At 32.6% G+C, this 14,658-nt stretch overlaps 2 protein-coding genes, 1 non-coding gene and 1 pseudogene across 3 annotated transcripts; 2 read left to right on the top strand and 2 right to left on the bottom strand.

Annotated features, from left to right (window-relative positions):
* The first annotated feature begins 582 nt into the window (after positions 1-582).
* LOC120126458 lies at positions 583-1,311 on the top strand. The gene has a single exon (XM_039144649.1). The coding sequence runs from the start codon at positions 583-585 to the stop codon at positions 1,309-1,311; it is 729 nt and encodes a 242-aa protein (XP_039000580.1).
* Positions 1,312-2,659: 1,348 nt separating this feature from the next.
* Positions 2,660-2,733, bottom strand: TRNAK-CUU. The gene has a single exon. It is a non-coding gene; the product is annotated as a tRNA-Lys (tRNA).
* Positions 2,734-9,047: 6,314 nt separating this feature from the next.
* On the top strand, positions 9,048-9,896 carry LOC120126586 (bZIP transcription factor 44-like). The gene has a single exon (XM_039144753.1). The coding sequence runs from the start codon at positions 9,387-9,389 to the stop codon at positions 9,843-9,845; it is 459 nt and encodes a 152-aa protein (XP_039000684.1). The 5' UTR covers positions 9,048-9,386; the 3' UTR covers positions 9,846-9,896.
* Positions 9,897-10,732: 836 nt separating this feature from the next.
* LOC120126459 lies at positions 10,733-13,251 on the bottom strand (annotated as a pseudogene).
* Positions 13,252-14,658: the final 1,407 nt, after the last annotated feature.

The raw sequence follows: 14,658 nt of genomic DNA on the forward strand, positions 1-14,658 counted from the left end.
TCTAGTTTTAGTTGGTCGTGTCAGGTATAAAGTCATTATAGTTATTTGTATATCAATAAATTAAACATATCTAATCATCAGATTTTAAATTTCGTTTTGTAAATTATGTGGATCTGTCAAATATATTATTTATACACTGCAGTTGACTCAAAGGTCTATGTCCGGAGGATACATGTTCCTTGAAGATTTCAATAAGTAGAGAGGTTAGTGTAAGAATCATTGCTAAAGGAGAATTAATAGTTGTTAGAAGTCATTTTTGGAGGCATAACAAAAAAATTTATTATATAAAATTTAAATTCGTAAGTTTTATGTTTTAGTATTTAATTATTATGATTTAATATAATAATCATTAATTAGAAACGAATACAAATTTTAATTTTTAAAATATACACATTTCCCACTATTATTTTCTATTTAATGCCGAAGTATGGGGAACCCAACCACGTCTATATAAAGCCAATGATCGAGTCTATTCAAATCATTCATCTTCCAAAGAACCAGTATTATTAAGTACCCACCTTCTCCAAAGCAACCTTAAACCTTCTCCTCCATTTCCCCTCCTCATTGTCTCCTTAAACAAACATGGATTCCTTTGAATTCAACAACGTTAAGGCAGAGAAAGAAGATGCTCTATGGAGATACAACATGGAGAAGAACCTAAGGTTCGGTCTTCAATTCATCGGCTTCTTGTTGGCTTTGTTTTTGACGTCTTGGTCTTTGGTTCCAGACATCTTCGAGGTTGCTGGAGATCTTCGCCTACGTTTCATCAACACTCTCGACGAGCCTCTTTTGGTTTTTCTCGTTTTGAACATCATCATCCTCGTTGTTTATGTTTTGTCTAGCCACAAACAGATCCAGAAACAATCTGATATCTATGACGAGTACGTCCGCTCTTGCCGGGGTATCATACCTACACCCGCCGTTGCTGAGAAGAAAGAAATTATCCTGGCCGAAAATTTAGTTGCTGCTACGGAGACAAAACGTCCCTCCGCGGAGGAGACCACGGTGGACAAACAAATCGTCCCGGTGGAAAATGCGGGTACTGTTGCAGAGACAAAACGCTCCGTTTCACCATTACAAAACCCACCTCCTTCGACGGCAACGAGCCTTACATTGACAAAGCCTAATCCTGTAATAACTTCAACCGATAAAGTCAAGCAAAAAGAGTACCGAAGAACACGATCGTTGGTCACGGAACCCGGAAACCAACGTCCCCGCCGGGAGTTCAAAAGATCGGAGACGACAATGATGGGCAGAGAGAGCTTGTGGCTTCAAGGACTGAGCCGCCACGGAAATCGCTGGATGAGATGAGCAACGATGAGTTTCGGTTAATAGTTGATAGTTTCATCGCTGAACGAAGGAAAAATTTGATCCAAGAAAACTGCAAGTCGATTGTGGTTAAGAATTAAGAGATGTACACAGAATCTTTCAGTGAGTTCATAGGAAAATCTACTTCGGTTTTAGAGTTAGTAGCGATGTACAGTTTAAGGTTTCCCAGATTTTCTAGGAAAGTTATCTTTTTCCTGGGATTATTTTGAGCCTAAATAATTGAAAATTTTATCTGATAATTTTCTTCCAACATGTACGGTTATTTCAACGTAATTTCGACTCCCTGTTGCTTTCATTGTTCATAGTCATGATTAAAACATAGATTTACATTAGAGTTTAAGTCAATTATGTCATTCTCATGGAGTCCACCAAGTTCCAATTTTGATTCTTGTTCTAAAACTCGTGTTTGACTGTTTCATTTTCTACTTACCAAAATTCGGAAGCTGCAATGATGGAAGATAGTGATTGGGATAAGGTTTCGTCGAAGTGAAGTACCCAGCCCAGCACTTATCCACTTTGCTCTTATTATGCGACAGAACAAGGGTTAAAAAAAGAGAGAGAAAAGAGGGTTTTTCCCATTGTTTATTACCCAATCATGTAATGACCAACATTTTGTTCCCACTTTTTGTTGTTTATGATCAGCTTGTCAACACCGGCAACCGTATAAACTATTTATTTCTCCTTTTTACTCCCTAAAAATGGCGGCTTCTTGTAGATGCTTTATACAATTTAACCACTCATTAATAACAAAGTTAAAAATGATATTTGTTTATAAACAACAAGATGTTTTAATTAAGGGCGTGCAAAGAAATTCTTTTTTAAAAAAAATTGTGCAAAGCAATTCTAATATATTAATCAAATCGGTTGATTTGGTTCAAAAATTTAGATATTTTATCTCTTTTCTTTTTCTTTTTGAATAATTCAAATTGGATATTTGAGGAGAAAATGGATAATTGATACATATAATCTAAATTCAAATTTTGAATTATCTAAAACTTAATAAAATTTGAGCCTTTAGAGTTTAAATAGCCTTCAGCCGAGTAAATATGTTTATCTTGAATCTCTTTAGTGTTGAACCTAAGAATTAGGACTTTTAATTATTATTTTTTTATTAAGGATGTATAATTATTTATTGCGTGTGAATAATTAAATATATATAATTAGAATATAGTAGATGTATAGATGATATTGTATAAAGTCACATAATTAAAATTAGCTGGCCCTATTCCCATATGTAAATGGGGTAAGGGGAGGTAGGATAGTAGGCTGCCCCCAACGTCAGGTTGAGAGCGGCTTTGGTGAGAGACCTCCGACAGTCAGAATTATGAATTGCCCACCGTGGGACTCGATCCCACGACCACAAGGTTAAGAGCCTTGAGCTCTTACCAACTGAACTAAACGGGCAATTCCATAAAGTCACATAATATAAAATTTAAATATAGTTTTCGTCAAATTATATTTTATGTTCAAACCCGAATATTTGAATATCTAAATTCTTGGATCCAATAATATTCGATGCTAAAAAATACACACTCCTAGTTTTAATGGAACAATAGACTTATATAATCTAATATGCATTAATACACCAATAAATTAAATAGATAAAAATATAATATTCGTTTTCCATAACAATTTAATAAAAAAGAGTTAATTTGGTTTTTTTCATAACAATATTGTAAGGTAGGACTAATTTATCAATAATATTTTTTATAATTATCGGGTGAATATAAGTTAGTATATGTTTAAAGATTCTTAATCATTTAACAATGAACGATGATACCCCTGCATACGCGATGCTCGAATCCAAAATCTCAAAGGAAAACAATAATCTCTTAACCACTGAAATAGTTTGGTTCATGCTAATTTATAAAAAAAAAATTAAATATCAATAGTTAAACCAATGATTCTACTAATTTTATCAATTATTAGTTTATCTAATGAGATAGAAACATTAGTTCTTTTAAACAATATCTAGGATTTGAATTTTAACGTTTAGATGGAACAATTTGAATTTAAAAACTCATCTATACTATGATTCTTTATGATATTTGACCTAAATTGATCGATTGATAGATTATATACTAATAATTATATAAATGAATTATTATTTTTTTCTTTGTGAAGAATAAGAATTTAATTCTAACCATTTAAAGTGAAAACACGATTACACGAATGATAAATATTAAAAAATTTATAAATATACAGATAAAATGATTGATAATATTTTATGGAATTAAAAAGCGCAAGCTTTAAAAGAGAAGAAAAAAACATATGATGTTGTGATGAGAGATTGACTATTTTCATAAAACTTCAAACTATATCCTATAAATAAGAAACCACGTACTAATTACTACTTAAATATTATTTAAACTTTGTAGATAATTTTGAAATATTAAAAAAATAGTTTTAGGCAAATGACAAAGACATTTACTGATTTATTACAGACAACAAAGAGGGTTCAAAGATTACAATAAATCCATGAGAATCAAAAGGGTTTTTATTTTTATTAAGCAAATAATTAAAACTGCATTATTTGATTAATCAATGGCCAACAACATGATTGATGATAATAAACTTAATCCACATTGAGATTTAATTAAAATAAATATTTGTCCCTACTACTTTTTAATTAGATGCCAAACTTTTTCCAAGTATTTTTATTTATACTTTTGTTGTCGGCCAAACATATTTAATTGTGCTTTTTATTTTGTTAAACTCCTTGAAAATTTTCCCATCTAAAGATTTTAGCCATTAATTAACATCTGGAAATGGTCCGTCAACATGTCATGATCAAACTTTGCTCCAAATTTTTCACCTTGTTTGAAATAATAGTATTCATTGGTCACAAAAGAACCCGAACTAGTACCAACAATTAGTTGGTCTGACATGATGAGTCATTAAACCTTTTAAGTAAAATTAATAGTTCAAATATTGACATTTACGAATTCTTGCAAAATTAAATATAGAATAATCGATCAATAGATTAAAAACATCTGATTAAACAAAGAAAAAAGTATATGACTATGGTATAATTAGGTATGGGAAGGATAGTCAACAATCTCTTTGTTTTTTTATGAGAGTTTGAGTTCAAATATTCTATTTATATAAATTTAATGTTGGAACTATTTTTAAAATATTATGTGTAAAAATTTTGATACGCTATAACACGATTAATATGATGGTAGATTCTTATAATTATGTTGAAATGAAAAAAAATTAATACGAAGTCAACGATCTCTAGAATAAGTGGTTAAAAACTCTTAATTAACATCTTCCTTCTTTCTTTAATTATAAATCCAATATTCAGTATCAGAATTTTTCATTTTTTTCTCCTAAGATAATAATTGTTTAAAAAAAATATGAAAAAAAATATAGAGGAGAGAAGAGGGAAAAGGGTCAAAAATGGCAGCCGTGGCTTTTGCCCTTAGATTAAGAGTTGGCCTTGTCCTGCTTGAGTAAGGTTAGGACAAAGTGGATTAATTCCAGTAGGTGTACCTTATAAACTGCCCTCATACCCAAAATTCTAAGATATTGTTAAAAAAATATAAAATTATTTATTACTGAATTTCGAAATTTTAAGCAAATTCGGATATGAGATGTTATTTAAAAAATATTAAACTCTTTATCATTGTAAACAAATATTAGTTTTTAAAATAATAAAATATAATTAATTTTATAAGATGAAATTTAATAATATGATATGATATTTTCAAATAACATGATGTGTTCATTTGATTTATTTAAGTTACATCAAATCATATTTCCTAAAGTCATTCCTAGGGATGGTTATTAAGAGAGTCAATCGTGAGTTGGATTGTATTCGACTTGTGCTCGTGTTTGTTAAAAAGATTTATTGTTCGACTTGATTCGTTTCTCGTTAAGTTCATTAAAATTTTACTCGACTCGTGTTTGTTAAAAAAAACTTGTTGATCAACTCGTGCTCGTTAAAAAAAAACTTGTTGCTCATTGTTAGTTAAGTTCACTAGAAATTTTACCTTGCTTTTTAGCTAAAGATAAATCTACTAATGCTATATAGAGTTTAATATAAACATAAATCAACAAAATTAACCAAAAATATAATTAAAAAAAAGTGTATGAAGCAACTTCAAAGTCAAAACTCCAAGATAATAATTCACAAATACACCAAACTAACATATTAAAACTAAAGTAACAATCCACAAATACTTCAAAATAGCATATTAAAAACATTCTTAAAAAAATAGAAATTCAACGATACATAACCAATCTTAAAAATAAGAAAATTAGCATCTATTCACTCCATTCATTGTTGCTTGCAATCACCATACTACTAAAAAATTATATTAAAAATTAATGAGATGCTCGCAAACTTATCGAGTTGAGTTGGATTTTGTTCGACTCAATTTATTAAGGTATCGACTCGAACTCGAGTTCGAGTTGAATCAACCCAAGTCAAACATTAATAAAATTTTCACCGAATCGAGTTCGAAGAGCTCACGAACTGCTAAACTCATAGCACCCGTTGTCATTCCTTTTGTTATTTCATTCACTATGGTGATCGAAAATAATATTTTTTGTTGTCTTGGTTAACAAAAGAAAGAGAAGAGTCCTTTCAAGTCGAAGGAAATGGAAAACTGATTGAAAATTAGACAATAAACTCTCTTTTGTTAGAAATTAAGGTAATGCATTATTAACTTTGAAATGTCTTTGTTGAATTTTGGGATAATGAATTGACATGTGGTGGTGTGTAGAGCATGCCTAAATACGTTATTATATCTATATGACATGTGGATAGAATAAGTTTAAAAGTCTTGGTATATTTTCATGCTTAAAAATTGTGTTTTTTTTTTTCAAGTGTTGATTATATAAAGTATCGATATCTTATGAATTTATGAATAAATTTCTTAATAAAAGTGATGAATCGAGTTTAAAACATTAATATTGTCGCCATTTATTGATACCTAATTTTACGTATCATACCTAAGATTAGGGCCTAAATATTTCATTTTTAAAAATTAATGCTAAATTTGGTATTGATATTTTGTTTATACATTAATATTTAGGACAAAGTATTGTTACTAACTATAGAATATAACTATTAGGTATTAAATTTAAAGTTTAGATATTAAAACGGACCGCCGTTAAAAACTTTAGTTTTTATTTCGTTTTAGTACATGTTAAAAATTTAACGTTAAATTTTAAAAATATTAAAATTTGTCAACAACCAAAAAAAGTGAGAAAGCTGTCAAAAGTGGACCAAAGCACATCATCAAAGTCCCAAAACCAGCAAGCTTCATCTTTCTATCCATGCCTGCTCTCTCTGGCAACCAACTTTCCTTTATATTTTGTTAGCTATGTATATGTCATGTGATTTTACCTTCAGGCAAATTGATCGTTGCACTTCCTTTGTGTGTAATTTCCACTATCTTGGAGGGACCCCATAAATCACCAAACCAACAAATACACATATATGAACACTGAGAAACTTCAACATGTGAGGACAATAATTGAGGTTACTTTTAGTAACCCTTCTCTATTTTGAACCATTTTCAATTTCTTTGGTTTAAATGACAAATTTCCCTAAAATGAGTAGGAAGAGGGTAAGAGAACCCTACTTTTTTTATACTTTCGAACTTCAAACAATTTATATTCTCTTGGATCAGGATTTTGTTGTCTATATTTTCGAGAGTTCGTGATGGATTTAAAAAACCAAGACCGCATCAGATTTAGAGTTAATACGACATGCCGAATTAATAAGAAATATATTAACATGTTTGATCATTCCTTTTTTCGTTTTAAATAACAAGAAACATATGTTTTCAAGTATGTTTATATACATGAGAGCATTGTGTTGAGTTGGGTTGCATTATCAATAGTTTAATTTAAAGAGGGTAAAGCATATGGAGAACTTTGATGTTCCTTTTCCATCTCATGACTTTACTAGGGTAAACATGCAGATCATAATATAACTTTGATTTGTTCATTTTGTGTGTGTGTGTGTTATAAAGCAAAGCATATGCGATTGGTTGGGGTCATTTTCAGTGACATAGACTTCCCAACTTCACTCACATAATGGGAAAACATGATCGGTCGAATTTAATTGAATAATTTTTTAAAATTAATCGAGTCGATAAATTATAGTATTTTATTATTAAAATTTTATTTGATATTTTAATAGAATCAAATTGAATATATTAATTTAAATTAAATTCAAATTTTAAATAAATCAAATTAAAAATTTGCATTGGCAATAAAACTAGGGGCTGTTTGTTTGCCTCTTAATGGAACCATTCAGTGTTGAATGTTGAACTATTCAGCATTCAACGCGTTTGTTTCGCACCTCTGAATGATTCAGTGCTGACTGATTCAGCAAAACAGTGCTAAATGATTCAGCACATAAGCACATTCTGAATCATTCAGAGCTAGTTATCAAACAACATATCACATTCAAAGCCAAACCATTCAGAGCCTCTGAATCATTCAGCATTTGAATCATTCAACGCTTAATCATTCTGAAGTAAACAAACAACCCCTAAGTTTCAAATTAAAGCTCATAAATTAGGGGGTATATGTATATATATAGAGATAGAGGGGATTCATTTATACAATTTCTTTGGATAGTTGGATTAATTAAATTTGATGGTTCAAATTAAAACTTTTAAATTTAAAGATGATTCACTTTTATTATTATTTTTCTCTCTTAGGTATGACATTCAATCTAATTAGGGATGGGCAAGGGACCCGACCCGATCGGGTCGAGTTTTTTAAACAAAAAATTCGGGTCGGGTCAGGTCGGATTCGAGTTTAGGGTGAAAAATACCCGACCCAACCAAAAAAATATAATTTTACCTTATATATTTAGGAATAATTACAATAATACTCATTTGTATATTATTTTTTCAATTAAATCACTGTTTTTATTGAATAAAAATAATATTTTTTATCATTTCGGGCCGGGTCAGATCGGATTCAGATTTTATCTCAAAAATCGGGTCGAATCAAGTCGGATGAATGATGTAAAATTTTCGGGTCGGTCGAGTTAGCTGAAACAACCCATACCTATCTCTAACTCTAATGCTAATAGTAGTATTTCTATGATTTTATTTGTCCTATAAAATGCTGACACACGTTAAACTTGATTGATCGAATAAATACAAAGAAAAATAACATATAGATTGTTGATGAAGAGAGAAAACGACATAAAATTTGGAGAGAAAAAATCACATCAACATCTTCTTAATTTTTTAACAAATGGTGACCAAAATAGAAAAATGTAATATTAGTGACTACTTTATCAAAAATAAATTAGTGACTAAAATAAAAAAATGATAATAGATTGGTGAACAATAGTGTAGTTTACCCAAAGAAAAAATAAAAACAGAGAGTGTTTTAATTATGTACGTAAACACTTTGAGCGTGTAATATTAGACCTGCTTCAATAGATTAACATTGTGTGATCCTTCTTTTTCTTCTATAAATTGCCTTAACAATTCTCTCAAAAGCCTCTTCCACTTTCAATCCTCCCGCCCCTTTAGGTTTTATTTCATCATTTCTTGTACCTCTGTTTTTCATTATTTCATCATATTTGCCCTTCAATGGAGGGTTCTCCTTGTTAATGCATTCCAGATTCTGCAGGGAAAAAACCCAGAAATCCAAACTCAAGAAAAATTCTGACAAAGGAAGAAAATCTCTTGATTTCCCTGAGATTTTCTGTTTTCTTTCCCCTGCCTATCTTTATATTTTTCTTCTTTCGTTTTTGATGTTGTAAATCTTGATGCTACATAAATTGTTGGTGTTTGAGATTTCATGTCTCCGGTTGTGAGTGAAATCCTCCGGTCTGGGTTTATGATAAATTCCTCACTCAGACGCAGGACCCATCTTGTTCAGTCTTTCTCAGTCGTCTTCCTCCACTGGTTCTATGTTTTCCATAATTAAACTCTCTGTAATAGAATGACTTTCATTTCATATGCATCTAACACATAATAAAATCAAATATATAAATCTCTAAATCAGCTAAAAATAATTAGAATCCGGGTCCTGTCGTCTTTCATCGGTGAGTTTGGTGTAAATATATAAATATGGCTTCGTCTAGTGGAAACTCCAACTCTCCAGGTTCAACTCTGCTCCAGAATTCAGGGTCTGAATATGATTTGCATCAGTTGATGGATCAAAGGAAAAGGAGGAGAATGGAATCGAACAGGGAATCAGCAAGGAGGTCCAGGATGAGAAAACAAAAGCATTTACATGATTTAATGGTCCAACTGAGTCGCCTGAGGAAAGAAAATCATCAAATCCTCACAAGCATCAACTTCACCACCCATCAGTACTTGAACATGGAGGCTGAGAACTCAGCTTTGGGAGCTCAGATTATGGAACTAAGCCAAAGATTAGATTCTCTAAATGAGATCCTTAATTATTTCAATAATCCCACAATAAGCAATGGGGTTTATGAAAGTGAAGCTTTTGAGACAAGCGCTGAAAGTTTGTCATGCATTTACCAACCAATTGTGGTCTCTGGAGGTATCTTTCAGTACTGATCTTCATATGACATTAGGTGTTTCTGGTTTATTACAATGATATTAAACTCCTCCACTTGTTTGTTGTTTTCTTCCTTCCAATCTTTCGTAATTTATGGTGTTTTCTCTTTGTTGTTGTCTCCTGGTTGAAAAAAAATGGCAAATAATTGCTAATGACGGAAGAAGCATCTTTTGTCTAAAATAATTGCTAATGGCAGTTGACAACCGCAACAATATTGGAAGAATGAGGCAATAGTGGTGGCAAATAATTTCCTATATAACATTACATGCAGAGGGCTCCATGATCCAAAAATATAACATTTCATTGATCAGCCTTGCTCCTTCTCCATCAATTATTGCACTCGAAACAACCTGAATCGGATGAGCAGAAGGTAAAATATGCATTCATTCTACAGGACATGTCACAGAAAACCACCAAGGTAGATTTCAACTTTGTATATGATATGACCATACAAAACAAACCAACGAGAAAACTCTCAAAGCGGCATATTTTGTATCAGTAGAAGCATTATGAAACAGCGATCGGGAAATGAGAAACCGATCGGAGGAGACTTTATTGAAGCCGGGATCCGACCTCTTTCTTTCTTTCGGAGGGCTCTCTTGTCCTACTTTTCAATGTCAACAATTCTTTGTATTTCGGGTTCTTCCTTGTTGCACATTGTGGCTGTCTCTGATCAAAGGATCATAATGGCTTGAGTTGGGAGAAAGTTTTACATGGTTTCTTGAGCGAGACGGTAGTGCGAGTTGGGATAATTTGTGGTTTTAAAAGGCTTTTTTTTTAAAATAAAATAAATTAATTAAATCACTCCTTAATTCGTTAAAATAAGCATCGGCAATTACAATAGCAAAAATGCAAGGAGGAACTACGGTTTCGAAATAGAAAAGGTCTAGCAGTAAGCGAAATAGAAAAGGTCTAGCAGTAAGCGAAATACAGTTAGAGCTAGTGCATGTGCCTCGGCATTTGCCTCACAACGCGTGTAGCAGACAGTCACCCGCGGATGAGCATCAAGAAGCCGGCCAGCCTTGGACAGGTAGAAACGCAGAACCGAGAGATAAGCGTGGTGATTCTGCAACTGTTGGATCACATTCAAAGCGTCGCGCTCGACTAAGGCAATCGGGAACTCCTTCTCAATAGCCATATGAACACCATGACAAAGTGCTTGCGGTTCAACAAGGCTAGCAACAACTGGAGACCTGCCAGGAAGGACGGAACTAACACAACCACGCCGAATCTGGAATTATGGTATGATTTAAAGCTTTAATCAGAATTTTAATATTTTCTCTCAGATATGAAAGTACACAAGCTACAATTCACAACCACTTTATTGTAACAACCCTAACTAAAGCTTAAAATCATCCATAATTCCAGATTCAAAAGGTTGAAGGTCTACTTCTCCCATAATTCCATAATTCCAGTTTCTTGGCCTCCATCAATTTTCTCACAGCCCGCAGTTTCAAGTGAATCATATCATCACCAAAATAACACAATATTCCATGCATCAAGTCTCAAGGTTCTTACCTTCATGAAGTCACCCTGAATGGCATAATCATGACCTGCACGAAGGGCAAACAATCCAGCCTCCGTACAAACATTTCGTAGATCGGCACCATTAAACCCTCAGAGAGTTTAGCTACAGCTTCATAGTCGATTCCACCACGCTACTCCATAGCCGTATCATGAATCTTGAGGATCTCCAATCATCATGACCTGCACGAAGGGCAAACAATCCAGCCTCCGTACAAACATTTCGTAGATCGGCACCATTAAACCCTCAGAGAGTTTAGCTACAGCTTCATAGTCGATTCCACCACGCCACTCCATAGCCGTATCATGAATCTTGAGGATCTCCAATCTCGAGTGCTCGTTCGGCAATGGAATCTCTATCTTTTTGTCCAGCCGTCCCGGACTAAGAAACGCAGGGTCGAGAACGTCAGGCCTGTTGGTGGCCATGATCACCTTAACCTTGTCAAGCTTATGAAATCCATCAAGCTAATTAACTCCATCATTGTTCTTTCGGTTTCACGGTCGCTACCTGCCCCTTTACTCGAATGGCATCCACCGATGGCATCGATCTCATTCATAAAGATGATGCACGGCTGAAAAAAAAAAGAAACACGCCCACACACACGCATTAATGCCTTGTACCAATAGAAACACGCATAATTCAAGACTCTTACTTGGTGATCATGTGCATAACTGAACATTTCTCTTATCAGCCTTTCACATTCTCCAATATACTTGTCGGCTACTGCAGTCGAAACAACCTGAATTCAGATGAGCACAAGGTAAAATGCATTCATTCAAGGATTTCCAAGTGAACACAAAGATACAAAAAATCGAATATGGTATTGAAGTCTGACCATTAAGAAGGCAGCATCAACATTACTTGCTATTGCTCTGGCTAACAATGTCTTGCCAGTACCGGGAGGGCCATAAAGGAGGACACCCTGCTACCTCATCAAAACACCACTCAACCACACCACCCTTCACCCGTCAATCCAAAGGCAAGGAATGTATAATCGCCTTGGGAGGTTTAATTCCAAGTTTGAGGAAAAGCTTAGACTCAGGAGAGGGAGCTCCACACAATCCTTCAATTCTTGAATTTGATCAGATAAACCAGCGAGAGCCAAGTAGCTAATGTTGCCTGGATCTTCTTGCACCATGTCGTAAAGACCTGGATCGACCTGTGATCCAAAAATGTACACCAAGATATCAGAACTCAACAATAATTTTCTTCTGCGAAAATTCGGATACAAATAGCTTACTTCAGGTGGAAGATTAGGTGTGATTTTAAGAGTCGCCCTGTCATGAACCAGTCTGGTTTCTGACGTCAGTGTCTCAGTATCGACATTGCTTCGGCAACGAACCACAACCTCTCTGGTTCCTGAAGTGAGTGTTGTCTTATTGATTTCACTTCCGCAACCACCTAGATAGCGTTCAACGTCATCTACTTCAAAAAGAACTAAAACATCATACAGACATTATCAGTTCTTGAAAAAAAAGAGTCAAATAATATTGAAACAAAAAGGGAAGGTGTAGTTACAGCGTTCTTTATCAAGAGGCCTAATAACTTCTCCAACAAACTGGCCTGCAGTCTGAAGATACTTCATATTGTCTTCCATCGTCTCGAATTCCTTCTTAACGGCATGCAGAACCTCCATAGCTGAGCATTCATGACTCATGAGCATAAATACATGTCAAGAACCGAATTACATTTCGAGAACATAAAGATTTTAATAAATACTTCGTAATTATGGTAGCCAGCCAAAGCAAGAAGCATTCTTTTGTTTATCAGTCGATATTGAAAAACAAAGCAGCGGTCGAGAAATGAGAAACTGATCGGAGGAGACCTAGTCGAAGCCAGGTTCCCAAGTCTTCCCTGTCAAGGGCTTTCTTAATGTTCATCGCTGCTCGAACGTCGAATGGTCTCTTGCCTTGGAAGAAAGCTTTACAAGGTTTCTTGAGATGGGATAATCTGTGGTTTTATAAGGCTTAAATTACATTTTGGTGCTTCTTAACTTGCTAAGCTAAGTAGCTAACCGCTCAAACCTTTTTTTAACTAGTAATCAGTTAATTAAATTTCGGTTAAATTCTTGTTTTGACCCTTTATTATGTTTAAATTTGAGATTTAATACCTATGCTTTAATTTGTCCTTCAATCCCATCCATTCTATTTTAACATTTTGGTGTTTTCTAAATTGTTGTTTTAGGAGTGAAGCCTCCTAGGTCAATTTACTGCAATTTGGAAGGACTGTTTCTTGTTTTATTTCGATTAAGCAAATTAATTTCTCGTATAAAAAAAGTAATTTAATTTCTGTCGTATCAAAAAGTGAATAATTATAGGTAATTAATCACAACTTTAATTTTTTTTAATTAATTTTACATATTTTTTTATTCTTAATATTTATATTTTTTGTTAATTTGATATTGATTCTAAAAAGTTTAACACATTATTTACACATTATATTAATATTGAGAATTAAATTGATATAATATGTAAATGTTGAATGTTAAATTTATTATCATGTTAATTATTTTTGACAAGATAGAAGCCGTTAATTTTATTAAAAATAGAAAAATATAAAAAATTATAATAAAAGTTTACAACTACAATCATAAATTAAAACATATAATAAAAACATTTTTCCTATAATTATTAACACAAGAAACTAGCCACTTAAGATCACACAAGGTCCAACTACAAAAAAAAAAGTTAAAAACTTAACCAAATAATCTCGAATAAAAGGTAGATACGAACAAATATGACTGCATCAGCAAACAATCACAAAATGAGATCAAACTATTGAAAGACCATCAATAAATCACAAATCATAATTGAACGACATGAGAAAACTATTCACGAACGCAAATTGCATATCCAAATCCAATCTGATGGTCCAAACAAGGAAAATCAGCATGATAACAAATTAATGTCATCCTGATCAGTCATAGCTATGTTAAATTCAATCATGAGAAAAAAGTATAAACGAAAATAAAGGTCAAACGACCGAAAACATGTCAAAAGACAAAACATGCCATAAAGGCAAAGGAAAACAAGTCATAAATACAAAATTATTTAAAATTAAAAACAAAAAAAATAAAATATGACCTAATAAAACAAAAAAAAATAATGAATATCGACAATTGATAACCAACACTACGGTTGATGTCATTGCCAATTACAAAAATGAAGAAAAAAAAGATTAACAAAGACAAAAAGAAGAATAAGTATGTAAAATTAATATATATATATATATATATATATATATATATATATATATATATATTAAAATGATGATTAATTATCATTGAT

This window comes from Hibiscus syriacus, unplaced genomic scaffold (genome assembly GCF_006381635.1).
Source record: "Hibiscus syriacus cultivar Baekdansim isolate YM2019G1 unplaced genomic scaffold, ASM638163v2 tig00110458_pilon, whole genome shotgun sequence".
NCBI classification, from domain to species: domain Eukaryota; kingdom Viridiplantae; phylum Streptophyta; class Magnoliopsida; order Malvales; family Malvaceae; genus Hibiscus; species Hibiscus syriacus.

Coding starts and splice junctions, on each gene's coding strand:
- LOC120126458 (XM_039144649.1), top strand. CDS start 583: ATGGATTCCTTTGAATTCAACAACGTTAAGGCAGAGAAAGAAGATGCT.
- LOC120126586 (XM_039144753.1), top strand. CDS start 9,387: ATGGCTTCGTCTAGTGGAAACTCCAACTCTCCAGGTTCAACTCTGCTC.